The sequence below is a fragment of the Lethenteron reissneri genome, chromosome 67 (genome assembly GCF_015708825.2).
Source record: "Lethenteron reissneri isolate LAM-NWPU_2019-01 chromosome 67, ASM1570882v1, whole genome shotgun sequence".
NCBI lineage: Eukaryota > Metazoa > Chordata > Hyperoartia > Petromyzontiformes > Petromyzontidae > Lethenteron > Lethenteron reissneri.
The window spans coordinates 8043074-8064258 of record NC_083845.1 but is presented as its reverse complement, the minus strand read 5'-3'; the positions used below and the strand labels follow the sequence as shown (position 1 = coordinate 8064258).

The 21185-nt window shown below is 48.2% G+C and overlaps 1 protein-coding gene across 1 annotated transcript; it reads right to left on the bottom strand.

The window, feature by feature from the left end:
- Positions 1-1665: 1665 nt before the first annotated feature.
- Positions 1666-18891, bottom strand: LOC133360225 (spliceosome RNA helicase Ddx39b). The gene is made up of 11 exons (XM_061578860.1): positions 18827-18891; positions 17049-17280; positions 15223-15350; positions 14432-14524; positions 12595-12778; positions 11113-11231; positions 6708-6839; positions 5991-6100; positions 4761-4905; positions 3691-3838; positions 1666-2210 (listed from the first exon to the last, which is right to left on the bottom strand). Exons 2-11 carry the CDS (start codon positions 17254-17256, stop codon positions 2194-2196), a joined length of 1284 nt encoding a protein of 427 aa, XP_061434844.1. The 5' UTR covers positions 17257-17280; positions 18827-18891; the 3' UTR covers positions 1666-2193.
- Positions 18892-21185: the final 2294 nt, after the last annotated feature.

The window sequence follows — 21185 nt, the reverse complement described above, 5'->3', positions numbered from 1 at the left end:
TTTTATTATTTTATCATTTCCCTTCTACGTGACTTTACCGAAAGAACCAAGAAGATGAATCCCTGCAGTGACGAAAGCTTTAAATCGAAATAAATGCATTGTCCTTGAAACTGATTGGTCCACACCAGAGACAGCTTTCTTTTGAGCCTCGTCTCAATTGGTGTTTGACCAGAGGACGCCAAGAGGCGTACAGCTAAAAAAATATAACCCGTAAAAACTAAGTTTTTCACTATAAATCCTTTATATGCGTGGCGGCTAGAGTCCTCTCGTCCTCTGGCTTGAGATGGCTGCCACCTATGGGTCAGATGATTGTCTGCCAGTATTAAGCAATTGGTAATTAAATATTTAATTTGTTTTCCCTAAACAGTGTTAAATTTAGGAAAACATTTTTTCACGAACATTGTCTCACACAACGAGTCTGTGTGCAAAATGTCAACTCGATTGGATCACGGGAAGTGGGTTAAAAAACGACCGAAAGATTTGCACGGTCGTAAGCAAGCAAACACTGTTTATGGAAAACAAATTAAATATTTAATTACCAATTGCTTAATACTGGCAGACAATCATCTGACCCATAGGTGGCAGCCATCTCAAGCCAGAGGACGAGAGGACTCTAGCCGCCACGCATATAAAGGATTGAGGGAAAAACTTTGTTTTTACGGGTTATACTTATTCCCCTCCACATTTAATACCATGCGTTTAGAGTTTTTGGCGGATATACATTTCCACGATAAGCCACTTCGTTGAGCTATCATTTGCGATAGCCAGGTTGCTTCGAGAAGAGCTCCACAGTTTGTGAGCCTTACCTGGTAAAGCACAATAGGTGAGTTTCACAAAAGCTTTAGTTTTAGACTACCTGTCTGGGGGATATTTAGAACTTGGAAAATGTGGACGTCGCCAGCACACCATGGCCTACTCGCTTGGAACAACGTCCGCGGATCCTGAACCCTTCCCCCCCATGAAGTGTGTAAAATAAGTTTGTTTGGAACAGAGGCTCCCACAAAGGCATTGCAGAGAGGTTGTGGAAAAGTTTGGCGCCGGCTATCGTAGATCGCTTCGGTTCTCTGCGGCGAGGAATTTATTTAAAAGCGGCGCTATGCCTCTAAATACAAGTAGCGCCGCTTAAGCACTCCGACATTTGGCGGTGACCGTGACCCACACCTTGCAGGTGTCTCGGAACGGGTTAACGCGATCAAACCCAAAACCTGTGTGCATGGTGATGGTGGTGTTTGAGTTGCGCCGTGCGTAATGTTTGTGCTTGCGGTGTCGATGGTTGCTGATCCTGCTTGCATTGGTGTTGGTAACGCTGTTGGTGGGATGTGCCTTTGGAAAAAGAGCATCTTCAACAAACTTCTGATTCTGAAAATTAATGGCAGTGCGAGTGGTTGGCACTCTCTTGTTAATGGTTATGGGGGAGCTACGAAAGCGGGGACCCGAAGTTTGATTCCCACTCACGGCCAAGATTGGTGGCGAATGTACACAGCGAGCACGTTACACTTTTAACGCACCCGCAGTATTAACCAGGCTTGCCTTGTGGTGAACTGAACCTCCACAACAAGCGGGGGGGGGGGGGGGGGGGGGGGGGCAGCCACGCTTCTGTTGGGGGGCGTCACTGCTCCGCCCCTCCAACAACTCTTGACAGGACAAACCGGGGGGGACACAAGAGTTGGGCAAACTCCCATTTATTTCTACAAAAAACCCGAGCCTTGGCAAACACCGATCACTTTCCCCCCCCCACCTTAAATCAACCTGACGTACACACACACACAGGTACATCACCGCGGCGCATATCACCGCGGGCAAAGGGTGGGTGGTGATGTCGATCATACAACCACGTAAATAAAATTGACTTCCTGTACGTCGCTAAGTCTTTGCCAATTTGTCTCAATCATGGTCAGCTCCAGGTTAATTCGAATGGGGAATGGATGATGGGGGGAGGGGGGGGTGATTTCATGCGGAGGGCTCTAAATCGCAGGCTGCCGAGTCTGACAGATAATAAAAACAAAAGCACGGATGAATAAAAACTGCTCACGTAACAACACCACGAACAAACTACAAGACCCCCTCTGCCCCCATCTCCTCCCAGGGACACGTGGCGGTGGTGGGCAGGGAGGTTGAGTGGCTCTCCTGGCGTCGACGGCAATGGGGGGGGTGGGGGTGGGTCCCGGTCTTCTCAGTGCCAGGTTGTCACGTTCATCTGCTCTGTTCAACTGCAAAGGGCGGGAGAGAGAACATCACAAACATGACAAACGCAGAACGCTCAGAATTTCCCCGCAGTGCGTAACATACACACGTGTGCGCGCAAGGAAGCTTGCATTTTGCGATGGGTGGTTTAGGCGATCGCCAAAAGCGCTGGAGATCTGCCCAAACTACTGGACATCCATAATTAAGAGGTTTTTATTTTGGGTCGGATCGCGTAAATATAAAATGTGTCGTTAAACCCGTCGCCACCCGACACAGCCAATTGGTAAGGTTTGTCACGTAAACAATGCATGCCGATTAGTTACTGGTTCAGCACATCCGATGTTGGAGAGTATAATAGCAACATTTGCAATTCGCGTACAGTGATGTTTTTCGCCGCGAAAGCCTACAAGCCTACGCGTTATACTCGACATCGGATTCCTCCAATGCAAATACATATTTACACGATTAAGATGCTGACTGGAGTCCCAACGGCGAGTACATGGCGATCCAGGGGATAACCATCGTTGTTTAGGAGGGGAAGGCAGTGGCTATGGCAATGCACCGTGGGGGCGAGGGACATCTCAAGGAGGGCCTCGGTCTTTCTGCGGTGAATTCCACCGTAAAAACACATTCCTGCGGAGGGAGCTGGTAGGAACGTTGGGTTGCTCGGTCAATGGCCAGGGTCAACGGCGGCGTGGTGTATTCTGCAAATATGCCCAACTGTGAGGGCGGGCACAAGCCGGCGTGAGTAGGTTAAACGTTGAGTTTTATAAGGGCACCACGGGGTGACCAACCCCTCCCCACCCAGCCCCTCCCATTTTTGGATGCACGACGGACGGGCACAATAATCCCGTGGGCTGGTGGAACCAGGTCGTTCCTACCAGTAAAATGAGCACCTGGTAACATTGTACGTCACGCTCTTGGGTGACAAAGATGGCTGGGCGTGGTGCTCGCCCACCCACCCCCCTCGTGTAGCCACAGAGGCCTTGACAAGTGCTCGCTAACAGCACTTGCACCAACAACAGTCTGTTTAGGCAATAACAGGGGGGACCCATTCCCACTTTGCATACGTGGGGAGCGGTAGTGTCGTGGTTTCGCGCAGTGCGACAAACCCAGCCCCCCCTCAGAATTCGATTCCCGCTCACAGCCAACACCGGAGATGAATATCTGAACCGCTGATGACAACACCTCCCCCACCGAAGCAGACTCGGCCTTAAAACACCCCGGTGCGTTGTTGTGAACATCAAACATCAGCATTGGAAAGGTAAAGTGTTGGATTCCCCTTCACGGCCAACATCAGTGACGATTGTCTGACACAGTCATAGGTCGTAGCGGTGTGTAAACATCGCCACAGGGGTGACAAAGGCAGCCCGGCGTGGTGTTGGCCACGACGACCTCCTCGTGTGCCAGCCTTCAGGCGCTACTCACCAACAGCATTTGGCCCAAGGGTCTGCGAAAGGCTACCCGGGAGATGTGTGTGTGTTTGTGCGCGCGAGAGAGTCGTACTGTAGGAGGAGAGGTCGATCTCGTCGGGCAGCTCGCTGACGTTGACCTCGAAGCGATCCTGCACGTCGTTGAGGATCTTGGCGTCGTTCTCGTCCGACACAAACGTCACCGCCAGTCCCTTGGTGCCGAACCGACCGGCACGGGCGACCTGGGGGGGGGGGGGGGGGGGGGTAGGTGGACGGACGTCAACAAAGTGAGCAATCAAAAAATTAACCCGTAAAAACAAAGTTTTTCACTATAAATCCTTTATATGCGTGGCATCGGTTTTATTTTTTTATTCATTTCTGTTTTTCTTGAGTAAAGTTTCATTTTTATAGTGTGTTGACACATCCAGAATAATTTTCTGTGTTTAGGAAAAATATATGATTGTGTTAGTGAAATTAATTTTTTCCAAAAAGTGTAAAATTTTGGAAATTTTTTTTCACGAAAATAAATTGTCACGCACAACGAGTCTGTGTGCAAAATGTCAGCTCGATTGGATCACGGGAAGTGGGTTAATAAACGACCGAAAGATTTGCACGGTCGTAAGCGCGCAAGCAAGTAAACTTAATATAAAGGATTTAAAAAGACAAGAGGCCACAATTTACACTTATGTAGAACTATTTACGAACAGTACATAGCCATATCACAGGGCCTCCCTTTGCTGGTATCAAAATATAGTACGGTTAACCCTTTCTAGCAATAAAACAGACAATTAATATACTACCATGTTCACTAAGTATGTGTGGCTCATGCAGACATGATTCCTTGCAGAAGGTTTCCGTTTGGTATTTTAACATCTTAACACAACTGTTTTATCGCCAGAAAAATGGTAAAGCCCATTATTATAGCACGTAGCCAACCGTGCTAATCGGAGGTGCGAGCGAGGGAAGAACTCAAAGACAAAAAGCCGTTCTAAAATAAATCAGCTTTCAATAAAGATTTCAAAGTGCGTTGCGCCAGTACCTACGATTGCCTGCACGGGCACACAAAAGAGGGTGGTTGGCCAGCGCCACGCCCGGCCGCCTTTGTCTCCCCAGTGGCGATGTTAACCGAACATCTGATAAAAGGAGCTTCCCCCGCAAGCTCACCCTGTGCAGGTACGTGTCAGAGTCCTCAGGCATGTCGTAGTTGAACACGATGTTGACTCGCTCGATGTCCATGCCACGGCCAAAGAGGTTCGTGGCCACGAGGATGCGCCGCTGGAAGTCCTTGAACTGCTGGTAACGCGACAACCTGCGGCACGCGCACGTCACCACGACCAACCACCACCACGAGCTGTAGCATTCCTCCACAAGTGTTACTACAACCACCAACAGTGGTAGTGCTAGCACTCGCACGACCATGTTTTTGTTTTGAGAATCAGAAGTTAATTCCCAATGCGTAAAAGCCCATGGAGCTAAGAATCTATTTTCAAGGACCCATCCAAAGACAAATATGCCCCGTAAAGCCTTCAGACTGTTGGGGACAAGTGCTGCTAGAGAGTAGCACACGAGGTGGTGGTGGGTGGCCAGCACCACGCCCGGCCGCCTTCATCTCCCCAGTCAGTGGTGATATTTACACGGCACCAGGCACTCATTTGAGGCAGAGTCGATCTAGGGGAGGCCAAGGACCAGTTCAGATATTCGCCACCGATCTTGGCCGTGAGTGGGAATCAAATTTCGGGTCTCCGCTTTCGTAGCTCCCGCATAACCACCACACCCACTAACAAGAGAGTGCCAACCACTCGCACTGCCATTCATTTCCAGAATCAGAAGTTTGTTGAAGCTCTTTTTCCAAAGGCACATCTCCCACCAACAGCGTTAGCAACACCAACACAAGCAGGATCACAACCATCAACACCGCAAGCACAAACATTACGCACGGCGCAACTGAAACACCACCACCATGCATACAGGTTTTGGGATTGATCGCGTAAATGTGTCGCTAAACCCGCCATTGTAAGGTTTAAATCTTGACCTAAAGCTTTCGCGACTGGAGGAATTCACACTCTTTGGGTCTTTCGGTAAAGTCACGTAAATAGAAGAAAAAACAGAACGCGCCAATTCGTCACTAGTACAGCAACACCGGTGTGTTGGAGAGCCAAGCCACAACATTTACAATCTGAAGGTGAACTTCTCCACAAATCTGGCTGTCGCCTAAATTAAGCTCGTTGTAATTAGTGACCTTACTAATTGACCGAGTCGGGTGGCGGCGGGTTTCACACATTTATATATTTACGCGAACCAACCCAAAAACACCTGTATTATGGTTATTGGTCGTGAAAGCCTATTACTGACCACCACCATGCACCAGCAACAGTGGCCACCACAAGGGCTCACCTCTCCTCTTGCGCCATGCCACGGTGAATGGCGATTGCCGGGAAGTTCTGCTCAATCAGCAGCTGCGCCAGAGCCATGCAGCGCTGCACCGACTTTACGAAGATCACCACCTGCACACAGGGGCACGCCATCACAACCGTTACGCACGCGCTAGACCTCCAGGCACACGCCATCACAACCGTTACACTAGGGGTGGGGAACATCCGGCCAGAGGGCAGTATAAGGCCCGCAAAATCATTTGGTCTGGCACTGCCAAGGCAACCGCATGACTCGAAATTCAATAAATCTAGGCGCATTTTTCATAGCAACATAAATTTAATTTTGTATGGCCCATGAATGTTATAAATATCCAAATGGCCCTTGGCAGAAAAAGGTTCCCCACCCCGCGTTACACAAACACGTCATGGCAACCGTTACAAAACACCTACAGCCACACGCTATCCCAACCGTTACACACGCGCTAGACCTACCAGGCAAACGCCATCACAACCACGACACCTACCATTCGCTAAATTATCCATAAACCTTTTTGGGTTAGATGGCGTTAGTGTCATTGACCCACCACCAATAAGGATTAGTTGGGGTCCCCCTTCTTGTTGCAAGGCGCGACAAAGCGTTACCGTGCAGACTCTGCCGCCAAACCATGGCGAAACCACGGTGGGTGTTTGGTCGATCCGCGTGGCCTGCCGTGCCCCGGTGTTGTTTTTTTTGCCGCACCTGGTTAAACTCGAGCACGTCGAGCAGATCGAAGAGCTTGCGGTTCTTCTCGTTGTCCTTCAGCTTCACGTAGTACTGCTGCAGCCCGTGCAGCGTCAGCTTCGTCTCGTCGTCCACAAACACCTCCATAGGCTATCGGCAGGACCCGGTGGGTGGGGGGCGAGCGGGGGGGGGGGGGGACCGTGCGAGCATTACACGCACACGCACGCACAAAGACAGAGGGGAGACGCCGCACACGCGAGACGACGGGAGGGGGGCACGCGCAGACGAACGGAACCACACGCGCGTGCAGACGAGCCAGAGGCAACCGAACACGCACACACACACGCAATAGACATGGCACACCACCGAAAAGATACACGTGAGAATACGAATACACAAACGGACAACCAACGCGTACACACTACCACCTTGCGTGAGCGCACAGACACGAACAAGTGTACACAACTGCAGAGACAAGCCATACCCGCCATAACCCATGCAAGGCACAGACCACTGCACTCATTGCCACCACCGCTCCCCACTATTGGAGCCTGCTGGGTCTCGGGAACTTTCTCGCTAGCTGTGAAAGCACCCTCAATAAATCGGAAACCAGTGCCATAAGAACACACTTATGGCACATTTTATAATTATTTATTTTCCCGCGATTCACAGGAGATCTTGCGGTGTGCATCAAAATCAGTTCTCGTGATTTCGAAGCGGTGGAAGGACGAATGTCAGTTAAACTTTAGCCCACTGAGGACCGGTGTGTTATGCTGCACCGCCAACACGTCTATAGGCAAAACTCAGCGCTGGCAATATGAACACCGCCAGAGGCGTGCCAGTCTAAACCCGGTGAATCGAAGAGGAATACCAACTTTGCTCAAATGTGGTCTCCTGCGTTAAGCCCGCTTTCATAAACTTGATACTACGGCGGGCATCTCGAGGTACCCGAGACAGGATTTGCTCGGCACTTGGAATACAAGTGGCCCACAGAGCCTATATGCTGCTAAATGTCGTCTTTGACGTTTTCAGCGACACAGACATTTAACAATTTAGTTTATTCCCAATTAGAGGCACCCACTTTAAAAATTGTAGCACGACAGTTGTGCGATCGATCCTGCAGTCAAACTTTAGTCTCCGACATCAACTTTACAGTGGCACGCCTTCGCTGAAGATTAACCATCATAGGTCGTTCTGCCATATACACTTCCACGGGCCGTTACAACAACGTGGTCCGCTCGAGTTCCGAATGGATGCTTTATGTCCGTGCCACGACACTGAAAGCACAATTGGGATCAAAGTTGGGAAGATAAAATTATTTATCGGCACTATTAAAGTATGGAGACATTTTCAGCCTTGTATAACCAACTTCACAGCAGTGAACTTTGGTTATAGTTAAAACCTGGATCAGCGCGGTGGGAGTCCAGGGTCAGTCCTGCACGAAATGGGTTTTGGGTAGCAAGTGTGTGTCGACTGCACAGTGGTACTGGCCGTTTAAACAGTGGTGGGCCAAGACAAACAACGCAAAACTATCTCCAGTAGAACCTGCCACAGCAACTAGGGGAGCAAATGAGCTCTCTTTTGTCAACGTGACCCTCCCATCTTCCTTCCAACATCAACTCAAAACATACGGCAGCAGTCACAACACCAACAGCACACGCCATAGAACACAGCATTCGCCAGCCCGGTGAGTAGAAGAGAGTCAAGCAGTCGGGGAAGGCGGTCAAGTTAAGCGTCAGCCAGTCAACATTGAAGTCGTGACCATCTAGGGAAGTGTGTAAACACTAGCTCGTGTAACAGACAAGGCAGTCAGTTAACCAGTTATTTGGTCAACACCAGTTAAGACAGTTTTTTCAGCCCAGTCAACAAGTTAGCCCAAACAGGTTGGTATACATACACGAGTCTGTCAACACAATCTTGATCAGTTAGTCGAAAGCCATGTCAGGGCAGTCGGTCAACACGAGCTATCATGAGAAGTCCCTGCAAGAACAACACTTGTATAATTAGTGGCACTATCAGGCCAAGGCTCCAATATAGCCACGTCGGCAATTGCCGATTGTGCTGGAAAATTGCCAAAATTTAGCCGGCACTCCCATATGGCGAGTAGTTATGGGGTTGCGGTTAGCACAGCAAACACAACACCCTCCGATCACCTGTCGGCTCGGGTTTTTGAGAGGCCAGGTTGTTTGGCTCATGAGTCGAGAACCACACAGTGGTGTGGGTGAGCGAGCAGGTTTTTTTTGTGGGATCGTCACAAGCACACGAGATACAACTCACGTGGCTTTGTTAGGTCTTGTTCTTAAGACCAAGCAGCCTTAACGGATAACATTGCCAACTGCTGCAGCACAGAACTACAGTCAAGTCTGCAAACAGAGCATCCAAGAGCAATTTGTGTGGAGAAATGGTGAGACAAATGGAGACGTAGGTAGTGGAAGAGGCAAGTGTGATTGTGGGAAGAGATTAACACAAACAAGGCAAAACAGCTCCACATTAGGTTTCCAATTTACTTTTAACTGGTTAAAGTGATCGAGTATAAAAGCACAATTTTAAATAATCCCATCAAGACCTAGGTAATTATTTACTCTTACATATTAAAACTGCAAGTATTTTTTCTTTATTTTTTTTTTATGCATTGAGTCAGCATATGCAAGATTGGGTTAAATTATTTTAAGGTCATAATCCAATACAGTGGCCTGCACAATTGAGTTAATGTTCCAAAAACGGCTCTTGCAAATTGAGACATTTAACAAAGAGTGGCTGATGAGACCCTGAGGGATTCGGTTTGCTGGCGTAAACCAATTATGGACAGTGTCGGTTCTGGAAAGTCATTGACGGAATAGAGCGCTTATTTTATATGTCGAAACGCAAAGCAAAGTTCTGCTTATACCTGCGGCGTGCCAAGGCTGGTTTAACAACCCTACAGGAACCCCAGTGAGAAACAGCGAGACAAACCAGATACGGATATAGCGAGGGGGAGGGAGTGGGGGGGGACAGCACAGACACGGCAGGAAGGAGGGGGGTGTGGGGAGTGTGCAGGCAAAAGGGACGAAGGGGGGGCGGTGTCGATGTCGTTGCCGTTCAGGCTCCGGTAGTGCCGGACGGCCGGGGGAGAGACATCACCACCACCGCCGCCAGCGCCGCCGCTGCCACCACCGCCGCCAGCGAGCCAGGGTCGTCGCGCCTCGGCCACTTCACCTTCGCGGCTCCCTTCTCCCTCCGGCGAGAGCAGCAGACGCTGCCCCCTCCCTCCGCTAGGCTCCCCCAGAAGGTCGTCTCCAGACCCCCCGATGGGTGGACGGCAATGCGGCTGGGCGACTATGACGCGCCAAGAAAGCCGGAGGCTAGGTACGTGGCACGGGCCGTGCCGAGGGCTAGGCTAGCGTTTGTCGATGCTGCTGGGCTAGATGCTCGAACGTTGGGCTAGTTTTTGGTGAAGCTGCTCGAAGGTTTGGCAACGCTGCGCCGATGCTAGGCTGGCTTTTTGGTGAAGATGGGCTTGGACGTGCCGACTGCTAGGCTCGGCGCAGGAATTCTGGGCTGGCTTTGGAAATGTTTGGCTAGCTGCACTAATGCCGACGATCTAGCTGCACTACCGCTGGACTGGCTGCATGGATGTTGGGCTAGCTGCAGGTACTCCATTATGCGCTGGACTAACTCCCCCAAGCTAGGTGAGAATAAGCACTGGACTCGTCGCACTAATACTGAGGTAGTTGCAGGTACTCTGTGCTAGATGCAGGAATCTGTGGGCTTGTTTCACGGACGATGATCAGGCTCTGGGCTGCTGGCTGCCCTAATGCTGAACTAGCTGCAGGAACTCTCGGTTAGCTGTCCTAACAATGTACTAATGCTGGATTAGTTGCAGGAACACTGGGGCAGGGTTTTTTTGAGCTAGTTGCCACTAACGCTGTCCTAGTTGCAGGAACACTTTGAAAGGATCTTTGGACAAGTTGCAGGAAAACTGTGGGCTGTGTCGTAGACTTGGGTGCACACACTAAGGCTGGACTAGCTGCGCTAATGCCGGACGTGCTATAACAAAACCGTGGATTCAACCGCAGGATGGATGGGGCCTACAGTTGTGACGATGATGCTATGGGCGCAAGGACGCGGGACCGCCTGCAGCGGAACTTGCGAACCTGACTCCCGGCTGCACTGTGACGCGACGCCAACGCAAAGCGGAAAGAAAAAAACGCGCGGAAGGAAAAATAACGAAACGCTCGCCACGCGGTCTTCTTCCCACGCGACCCCTCGCGACGCGACCTGACGCTGCCCTAAGCTTCGTGAGCCTACGACTACCCCTGCTTGCAGAGTGGGCCCCACCCTTCGCCCCCCGCTCCCCCTCCTGGGTACAGCGGCGGCGAGCGATGGTGCCCGGACGGTGCTGGGTGACGTTGCGATGAGGGGAGCGAGCAAGCGGAGTAATTACATCTTGCATGAACTTGCGACAGACGGGGCGAATCTCCTTGCTTAGAGTGGCGCTGAACATCATGACCTGCTTCTCGTGAGGGGTCATGCGGAAGATGTCCTGCACGTCCCTCCGCATGTCTACACAGGACACGCACGCACACACACACACAGGGGAAACGTGGTTAGGTGGTGTGGTTAATATTGCGGACGTGGACAAGTGACATGTTAACACCCTCGCCTGGTATACAGGAGGTTGTGGGTTCGATCCAGACCCTGATGCCTATTGTATATTTTGAGTTTGCAGGTCTCTATCCCAGTGTTTTTTTCTCCTGGGCCATCAAGTTTTGTTCCTTCCACATTGGGAATCAAATCCGTTTAGAGTATTTGGCTACTACTATAAATGTCTACGTGATAAGCCACTTTGTTGACTGGTAACAAGTATGGGCTGCGCTGTTGGGTGTGCGGAGTTGGGATTAAGGGCCTTGACCACACACGGCTAACATTGTGACCGCATGTTTAAGGTGGCGGGTGCGCAGCGAGGGTAATGACCGTCCAGGCTATACAGAGGATCTGTCTTTGCAGCCAAGACTGTAGCTGCGAAGTTCGGGGTATGGCCATGTGGGGGTTACCTTGAGACGACCATGTCTAGCAGTGCGAGTACACACTTTAAGATTATCACCGCAGAGTTAAAACCTTAACACTTATAACGACCATGACTTCACTGTTAAGACCAGTATTGTGTTGAGACCATGTCTGCTATTGAGGCTGTGAGTACGCCGTCAAGACCTGGACATTATTGTTGACCACAACAAGGACTTTGGGTTTGACCCGCGTAAACATCAATATGTTAACCCCACCAATCACCCAACACGGCCAATCAGGTTTTTCACGTAAACAAAACGTGCAAGTTAGTTACTACTGCAGCACACCCATGTGTTGCAGAGTAAACACAGAATTGTGATGAATTAAAAGGTGATGTCATGACTTAACTTATTATGAACGTGGCTTCACTGTTAAGACCGCAACTATGGCTGCAGCTATTGAGGCTGTGAATGCGCCGTCAAGACCGGGACGGTATTGTTGTGCCGATTAAAATGTGGCTGCGCTGCTAAGACCACGACGAGGCTGCGGCGGGGGGGGGTTACAACCGGGTCGGCGTTGTTTGCTTAGGTTATGACTAGGCCTCGGCAAGGCAATTTATCCTGTTTACCGGGTAAAAGGGTAAAGGTAAAGGTGTCGACATGCCAAGGGGTAAGGGTAAAGGGTAGGGTAAAGGTAGGCTCGTTGCTTTTAACCTTTTACCTTACCTGCTAAAGGGTTAAAGGTAGGGTAGAGTGATTGTATTGTGGTAAGGTAGAAGGTAGGGTAAAGGTAGGCTCGTTGCTTTTTACACTTTTACCTTACCTTGCCGAGGCCTAGGTATGACCAGGGCTGCGAGGCGGTTACGACCGCGGTGGCGTGGGGGTTACGACCGCGTGGCGAGCGATGAGGCGATGCGTACCGAGTTGCTCGAGCATCTTGTCGCACTCGTCCAGGATGAAGTGCTTCACGTGCTTCAGGTTCAGGGTCTTGTTCCTGGACAGGGCCAGGATGCGGCCCGGTGTCCCCACCACGATGTGAGGGCAGTTCTTCTTCAGCACCTCCTCGTCCTTCTTGATGGACAACCCTCCGAAGAACACGGCCACCTGGGAGGGACGAGACCGCCGCGGTCAAGTTACAGGAAAACCTCGCACTTTCGTCTGGTTAGGGACCAGAGCATGGACGAATGTCAAAGCAGTGTTTTTATTTAGCTCGCAAATTTATTTTGGCCGGTGAAAAACGTACATGCAAATAACTACAGTAACAAAATAACACACGCGTGCGAAACCTAAATAAAACAGAAATAAAAGAAAATAAACAAGAATAAATAAGCAAAACTAAATAAAACAAAATGATACCTTCAAATATTTTTTCTTGCTCAAGTAAATACTACAGCATTATACTATTATCACAAAATAACTATGAATTGTTTACAGTATAATCAAAGAAATAAGTACAGTATTAATAATATATGAATAAACACAAATATAAGAGATGCTCAATGAACGACTTCTATTCAAAGACTGAACGGAAAAGACGACGCGTGGCACTAAAGTGGTGGAAGGTTCGGGATGAAACCGGACGAAAGCGGAAAGCGCGCGGACGAAATTTGAAATGTCGTTATACAAGTAAAACCTTGGATTGCGAGCACAATTCGTTCCAGAAACGTGTTTGTAATCCAAAGCACTCGTATATCAAAGCACTCGTTTATCAGTTGTGATCACGTGACGCTCGGCAGACAAAGCGTATGCACGTACTACTCGTATTGCAAGACCTCGCTCGTTTATCAAATTAATATTTATTCAAAAAATTTGCTCGTCTTGCAAAACACTCGCAGACCAAGTTACTCGCAATTCAAGGTTTTACTGAAATTGAAAACGGCCGATGAAAGTCAAGGTATCGCTGTACTTCCAAAGAACAGGGCTATAACCACGTCAAACCTCCCACTTGTAAAGATGGTTTAATACGTAGGCTTTCGCCATCAGTATTATCCGTAATAAAGGATTTCGTTGGGTTACCTCGCGTAAATATAAGTGTCGTTAACCCACCACCGTCCAATTAAGTGAGGTTTGGTACGTAAACAGAATATGCCAATTCGTTACTAGTACACCGGTGTGTTTCAGTAGTAACTAATTGGATGTACGAGTACGTCATAAGTTTTTCTTTCACGTCAACAAACTCACCCGGAAGAAAAACTAAAATAATTTATATTTGAAGTTTTCGTGACTGCAGGAATCCATACTCTTTGGTAGAAAGATAAAGCACGATGTTTCGATCACAACACAAGCAAGATACAGCAGTTCTACAGCAGTTCTACTGCTGTATCTTTGTACCTGATGACGATTGTGTTGCGATCGAAACGGCGTGATTTATTATTTACTTTTATACCTACACAACTTTACCGAAAGAACAAAATTGTATAAAATATTTTTATCGGCACCGAGGCTCTGACAAGGCCACGCGGGAGGGCGTGTGGAACAGTTTGGTGCCAGCTATCAGAGTGTGGCGGCCGCGTCACTCCGGTTTCCTGCGGCAGGTAACGTCTTTAATAATAACGGCGCTACGCCTCTCGAAATAAAATTAACGCCAAACCGCTCGCGCGTCCGAGATTCGGCGGTGAACGGGACCCCCCCCCCCCCCCCACGACTTTTTTGGAACGGGAAAAGGTGTTAAAGCTCAGAGGGTATTCAGAAGTCCCGAGCGTGTGGTGATGTTGAGTGTGTGTACACGACGGGGGTGGGTGCCCAATGCCCCCTCACCTTCACGGTAGGCATGTACTTTGAGAAGCGCTCGTACTCCTTGCTGATTTGGAAGGCGAGCTCACGGGTGTGGCACATCACCAGCACCGACACCTGGCACGGGAAACACGCGGCGGGTGAGCGACGCAGAGGCGAGCGAAAAGAGTCTCCTTTCCTCGATAACTCGCACGCCCTCGTGAATTATTTATGCATCTATTTTAAAAAAGTGCAAAGTAATGTCACGGCAACAGTCGATAAGAGCACCGTAGAAAAATCTCTGAGAGTATTTCTTTCTCTCAAGCAATAAAACACCTGAGTGCCATCTCATTGTGTGTGTCACTCAAACAACACTCAAATGCAGAACCCTTCTCAATAAAGGAGGGCATCATTTTTTCTTAGAGGATAGGTGGAAGATATTTTCCCATCAATGTTGGCCGGAAGCGGGAATGAGACTCCTTCTCTGGGTTAGCGGCACAAGTGGAGTAACCCCTTCACCACCGCTCATTCTAAAGACTAAACATCCCCCGTATAGCCTTAACAGGCTGTTCGGGCAAGTGCTGTTAGCGAGCACCAAGGCGGTGGGTGTCCAGTACCACTCCCGGTCGCCCTAGTCTCCCCCTTAGCAATTCATTTGAGGACGAGTCGTACCTAGGAGAGGCCCGGGACCGGTTCAGATAACCGTCAAGTGTTGGTGGCCGTGAGCGGGAATCGACCTCGGTTCACCGGGTTCATAGTGCAGTGGTATAACCGATACACGCCACCAGCTCGCTCCTCTCACGCACACGCACACGGGAGCGGGGCAAGAGGCGTACCTGTCCATCGGTGGGCTCCAGCTGCTGCAGGGTGGCCAGCACGAACACGGCCGTCTTGCCCATACCCGACTTGGCCTGGCACAGCACGTCCATGCCCAGAATGGCCTGGGGGATGCACTCGTGTTGCACTGTGGGGCACAGGTAGGAAAAAGACAAAGATGTCCCCCATTATAAGCTATGGAGTCAGGCACGCACACCATCAGATGCAAACGCAAGAGATCCATAAGATTCGGTCACACCGAAGCCACCACTAAGATTGTATTATTTTGCCCCATCTCATCCACCTCCCCCCCTTTCCATGCCTTCCTATTCTGGTGCTCCATATCCTCCCCTGTTTAGTTCCTGCTTCGTAGGACATAGCCAGAGAACACCTGAACCCCCCCACCTCCACACTATGTACACATTGGACTCCAGTCATGTTAACTGTTGAAAATACAAAGAGTCCATTTCATGTGTGTATGCCTACAGCAAACATCTCCCTGAATCTCAAATCCTAGTGTTTGGATGGGAGACCAGCAGCACATACCAGGTGCTGTTGGCAGCGGTGAATGTGCCGGTATTTGACGGTACGCCATAGGGGCCAATTCATTTAGTACGTACGCATGGAGGGGGGGTTAACCCATTTGCGTACGCTTGCGAATTTTGGGTCTATTGACAATGTACGTACGCATAGGAAACGGGGGGGGGGGGGGTTTAGCCTCGATAATAATTTGTCTACATTGGCCTTCAAATGAGCTACAGTTCAGTTTCTTCAGCTGTCAGACAACAAGTACTACCGGGAGAACGGGAGAAGTAGGCCTGTGGGAGAGGTGTCACTTGTATGCCACCGTAACCCTGATTGATAGCTATTATGCAGCTCAGCAAAATAAGTCGCCATGGTACGCAAACTTTATTCTTTAATGCCGCCTGCAGTGGACTGTTTGCTTAAACACGTTAATATTATTAATCCTTGATCGTTTCTGCGTGGATTAAATGTCGATCGTTATCTATTACCCCTGTATACCTAGTAAAGTGTCATTCTCGTGAGGATCCTGACCAAATTTTCACAGAGGAGGCGCTGTTGCTACGCATCATACCCAAAAACACTATAAATGACACTGGTATTTCGTACTCTGGAACTGGTCTTTCGCTTTGGGAGAGACCCCAGATAATTCCAGTGGCTAGATATTAACTTCCTCACCTGGTATACAGGAGGTCGTGGGTTCGCTCCCAACCCTGATAACCTGCTGTTTATTCAGAGTTTGCATGTTCTCCCCATGGTCATGTGGATTTTTCTCCGAGTCCACCAGTTTTTCCCCTCCACATTTAACATCACGCGTTTAGAGTATTTGGCTGCTATAAATTTCCACGTGAGGATAAGCCACGTCGTTGAGCTATTATTTGCGATAGCCAAGGTCGCTTCGGGGCAAAAAAAGCAGCCTTACCTGGTAAAATAAAAAAGTTAATAGTTTTAAATGCCGAGGAACCCAAAGCAGAACAAGGGTTGCCACATCTTCTTGGTTCTTTCGGTAAAGTCACGTAGAAAACATTATTAAATAATACAATATAATAATAAAGTAATGAATTTATATTTTTATTATTTTATTATTTCCTTTTTACGTGACTTTACCGAAAGAACCAAGAAGATGAATCCCTGCAGTCACGAAAGCTTTAAAATCGAAGGGTTGCCACAGTCGAGAATGTAACCCCCGGCACATTCTCGCTCCATCACCCTGCCACCAAATTTCTCGTCTTGGACACGCAAAATCAAATCAAATCACAGAGCCACTTTGGGAAGGGGGCGACGGCAATTTCTTTCACCACCATCCGACGGCCTCGCTGCTCACCCTCGGACGGGTGCTCAAAGCCGCAGTCGACGATTGCCCGCAGCAGCTCCGGCTTGAGCAGGAAGTCCCGGAAGCCGGAGCTGTGGATGGAGACGTAGGAGCCCTTCACCTCTTTCTTGACGGGCGCCTCCGTCGCCTCGGCCGCCACCACATTCTCCTCGTCGTCCTCGTAGTCCAAGAGCTCGTTCTCAACGTCGTTCTCTGCCATCGTGCGAGTAAGGGGGGTTGTTTCCTGCGATGTGGGGGGTGGGGGGAAATCACACGGGCAAAGTTAACGAGACCGGCCTACTAGAAACTTTAATTTAAGGGACTTACCTTGCCTGTTTCCAAATACAACAATAGGTTTTACCATTTTTGACAATAAAAAAGATATTAAAACACCAAACTGAAACCTTTTACAAGGCATGTTTTATTTTTATTATTTCCCTTCTACGTGACTTTACCGAAAGAACCAAGAAAAAGGCATGTCTGCATTAACCACAGTACTTCTGAACATGCAAACGAAACATGCTCTGACAGTATATGATGCACTGTCTTTCCCATGATGCAGCTGCTCCCCCTGAGCTCTCAATGTCCTGATCGTGGCGTTGTCTTTGTGCTGTTCGCCTGTTGGCGTCCTCTGGTCTAACACTTTGAGAATAGGCTCTAAAGAAAGCTGTCTCTGGTGCGGACTAATACAATATCAAAGACAATGCATTTGCTATCAGTACAAGTTTTTTTGTTTGCATGTTCACCACAAGTATGTGTTGCTAATGCAGACATGATTCTTTGCTAAAAGGTTCCTGTTTGGCGCATTAACATCTTAACCGTTTTATTTTTCGATCTAAAGCTTTCGTGACTGCAGGGATTCATTTTCTTGGTTCTTTCGGTAAAGTCACGTGGGTAGAAAAAATAATAAATCACGACGTTTCGATCGCAACACAAGCAATCGGCTGCGATCAATTTCGAGGGTCACCCACGCGTTGCATTCTCAGCAGGCCCACTGCAGACCACCACATCATTATCATCATCATCACTTATCATCACTTGCATTCGATAACCATTAATATACACTCGCCACTTAAGCTCTCAAACCTCCCGTTTATGGCTTTGTTCCGGGTCAAACCCTCCTTCCCCCTCCCCAACACTTTGCACGGGGGTACAAACACCACCAAGTTCGTGTTCAAATCTCACAACTCTTTGGGCAACAACAATTTAGAAGCTTCCAGCATCGGGCAGCAAATTCCTGAAACCGTGGGTCTTGGCGTCGTCAGCCATTGTCCATCCACTGCTGGATGACGGCCATGTTGTTAGATTCGTGTCGTTCTACGTTGGTACTCGAGACACTGACTCTGTACTCGAGACAAACTTGCCACATCTTAACGATACTACTACACAAATGTTTATTATAAATGAACACGTTTAACCATTGTCCGGTCATCGCTATTCACGTATACTTTAGCCTGCTACGACATTATCAGCCACTCGTTTAAAACACACGCTCTCGTCGCAAACACCGACACGTTAACAGTGCATTGCGATTTTTAAAAAAATATAGATTTAAGTCGTTTAACAATTAAATTTGAGGAGAGGGGAGGGAGTGGAACCCCCGCCTCGACTAGGCCTTTAACAAATAGGCCTCCGCCGCGTCTCCGCAGCAGTCCCCAGCGCGTCGCGACGAGATCGATGCCGTGCCCCGAGCTTGCCGACACGACGAGAAGCCGAGTGGAGAGGGAAATTACGGCGGATGGCGACGGATGGTGACGGATGGCGACGGCGACTTTCTTAACACCGCTTACCTGGGGTGAGCAACGCGTACAAGACGACAAGATGGCGGCTGTGCGGGGGGAGGGGAGTCGAGGGGGGGGGCTTTATAAAGCGGATCTATTAGGACCCCGGATTGAGGTAGCCAACGCTGACTGCCTGTCAGAATTGTTATTTATTTTACAATTTTTTGATTGCTGTGCTACGAGAAAATTGTCATTGCGCGATTTGTTGCCCGTTTTAATTTTTTTTTCTAAGGCCACGGTGTATTGTTGTTAAATGTGTTGAGTTTTATTTAATTTTTGGTGTGTTGTTGCTGGCGATGTTGGAAAGCGGGGATCGATTCAACTTGGCTCACGATTCTTTAGAGTCGATACGATTTTGTAATTACGTTCGATTTCTGGAATCGATTCCCGTATCGGACGGACGATACGCACTTGCAAAATTGTTCCCGGTATCAATAAAGATTTACAAATGTAATATTAATAAAAGTAAAAATAATAAAATAAAAATAAAAATCACAACGTTTCGGAGGCAAAACAAGCTTCCGTCTTCAGGTGGAACCGTCACAGCACGATTGCTGCATCAAGTAAGCTTGTGTTGCCTCCGATTTTTATTTGTATTTTTTATTTTACTTTTATTAATTTTAATTTTTTACCTACGTGACTTTACCGAAAAAACCTGAGAATATGAATCATTGCAGTCACGAAAGCTTCAAATCTAGAATTTACAAATTTGATCAATACCAATAATCAAATAACAATCAATACCTGGCCATTCATAATACAGGTTTTTATTGGGTTAAATATAAATGTGTCGTTCAACCGCCACCAAGTCTGCTTTATGTTCACGGACTTGAAACACGGTAGGACAAATTATTCTTTGGTTGTTTCGGTAAAGTCACGTATAAAGATAAAATAATAAATTAAATTATAGCATACTACGACGTTTTGATTGCAACACAAGCAACTATCATCAGGTATTAAAGAAATAGCAACAAAAATCTAACCAGAAAACTATAGACAGACATATAAGCAGACAGATAGGACAAACACCTCAGCCGTGGCAGATCACTGCTACAATTCAGTGGGCTCACATGACCTTGACTTCTCCAAGACAGAAAACAAATTCCCAAAATGTTACACTTTTTAGGCAAATTTTTTTTATTTTACATACATTCAAATAGAACTCATTCATCGCTTTGGCTGAACGTCACAGTGTAAGAGCCCAGAGCGTAACCCCTCCACAGGCCGTGGCGGAGTAGCGCAGTTGGTAGCGCCCTCGCTTCCCATGCCAAAGGTCGCGGGATCGATCCCCGCGTCCTCCGCAGGCGAATATATTTTAAATCCTTTATTTTAAGTTCGCTGCCACGCATATAAAGGATTTATAGTGAAAAACTTTGTTTTTACGGGTTATACTTGCAAGCCATCTGGTTCTCTGCAAGCCATCTGGCTACCATGAGAGATTCGTTCATGAGGCTGTCCACATATACAAACACAGAGACAATTTCAACCGAGAAGATGGATTCTGGCTCAGCAATCATTGGAAGGACGTAATAAACAATTTCGGATCTTAAACTGATTGTGTTCACGTTTACGGTGACTTTCAGACCGCGTTCCTCTCACTGACATTGACTGTGCATCTTTTATTCTCCGCAGGGAATGGATTCTTTGCTCCGCTGCAAGTCTCCTACCACCACTCTCCCATTGACATATTTCGTTGCTTCCTCTTAGTACCTTTCACGTGACGGTCAATGGTATAGTGTATAGCACAGTGGCGGCTCCTGCAAAATCTCTCAGGGGGGGCAAATGTCTGGATGATTGATAAGGATAAGGTCCACCAATGCAATGGCTAAATTAACAGCTTAAGCATGTAAAGGCAACTTCACTTCTTTAATATTAATGAAAAATAAAGTGACTCTTACAATACATCTTGTTTGTTTCTATACTCACTATTATTACAATCCACTCAAGTTTCTTTTATTAAAGATTCCACTAGGTGGCGACAAATTATATTGTTGGATGAAACGTGCTTATGTATGATGACGTAAGCACGTATGATGACGTAAGCACGTTAGTGCGAGCCCTCCCGGAAGCCATAGAGAATGCATTGGAGCGCCCGCCGTTTGAAAAAAAACATATTTGAATGTAAGTCTATGGGGCCACTCGGGGCGATTCTCAGCCGGAGTGAAATCGCCCAAGAAGAGGCGGTACTCCACAGAACGTGACATGACGCTGATTGGACTATATCCAGAGGCACAGTGACGGCTAGCGTAACTCTGTGGTTGAATGACATTGGTGGTGCATCGCCCAATCGCCCTAATGAAGAAACCGCCCCTGGTATAGCATATTGTACAATAATAATAATTATTAAAGTGTAATGTTTAATACAATG

Excerpts from the sequence above, each read along its gene's own strand:
- LOC133360225 (XM_061578860.1), bottom strand. The coding sequence starts at position 17,256 with ATGGCAGAGAACGACGTTGAGAACGAGCTCTTGGACTACGAGGACGAC. Across the intron at positions 15,351-17,048 it reads CTTTGAGCACCCGTCCGAGG|TGCAACACGAGTGCATCCCC; the intron begins GTGAGCAGCGAG and ends TGTGCCCCACAG. Across the intron at positions 4,906-5,990 it reads GGCATGGCGCAAGAGGAGAG|GTTGTCGCGTTACCAGCAGT; the intron begins GTGAGCCCTTGT and ends CGCGTGCCGCAG.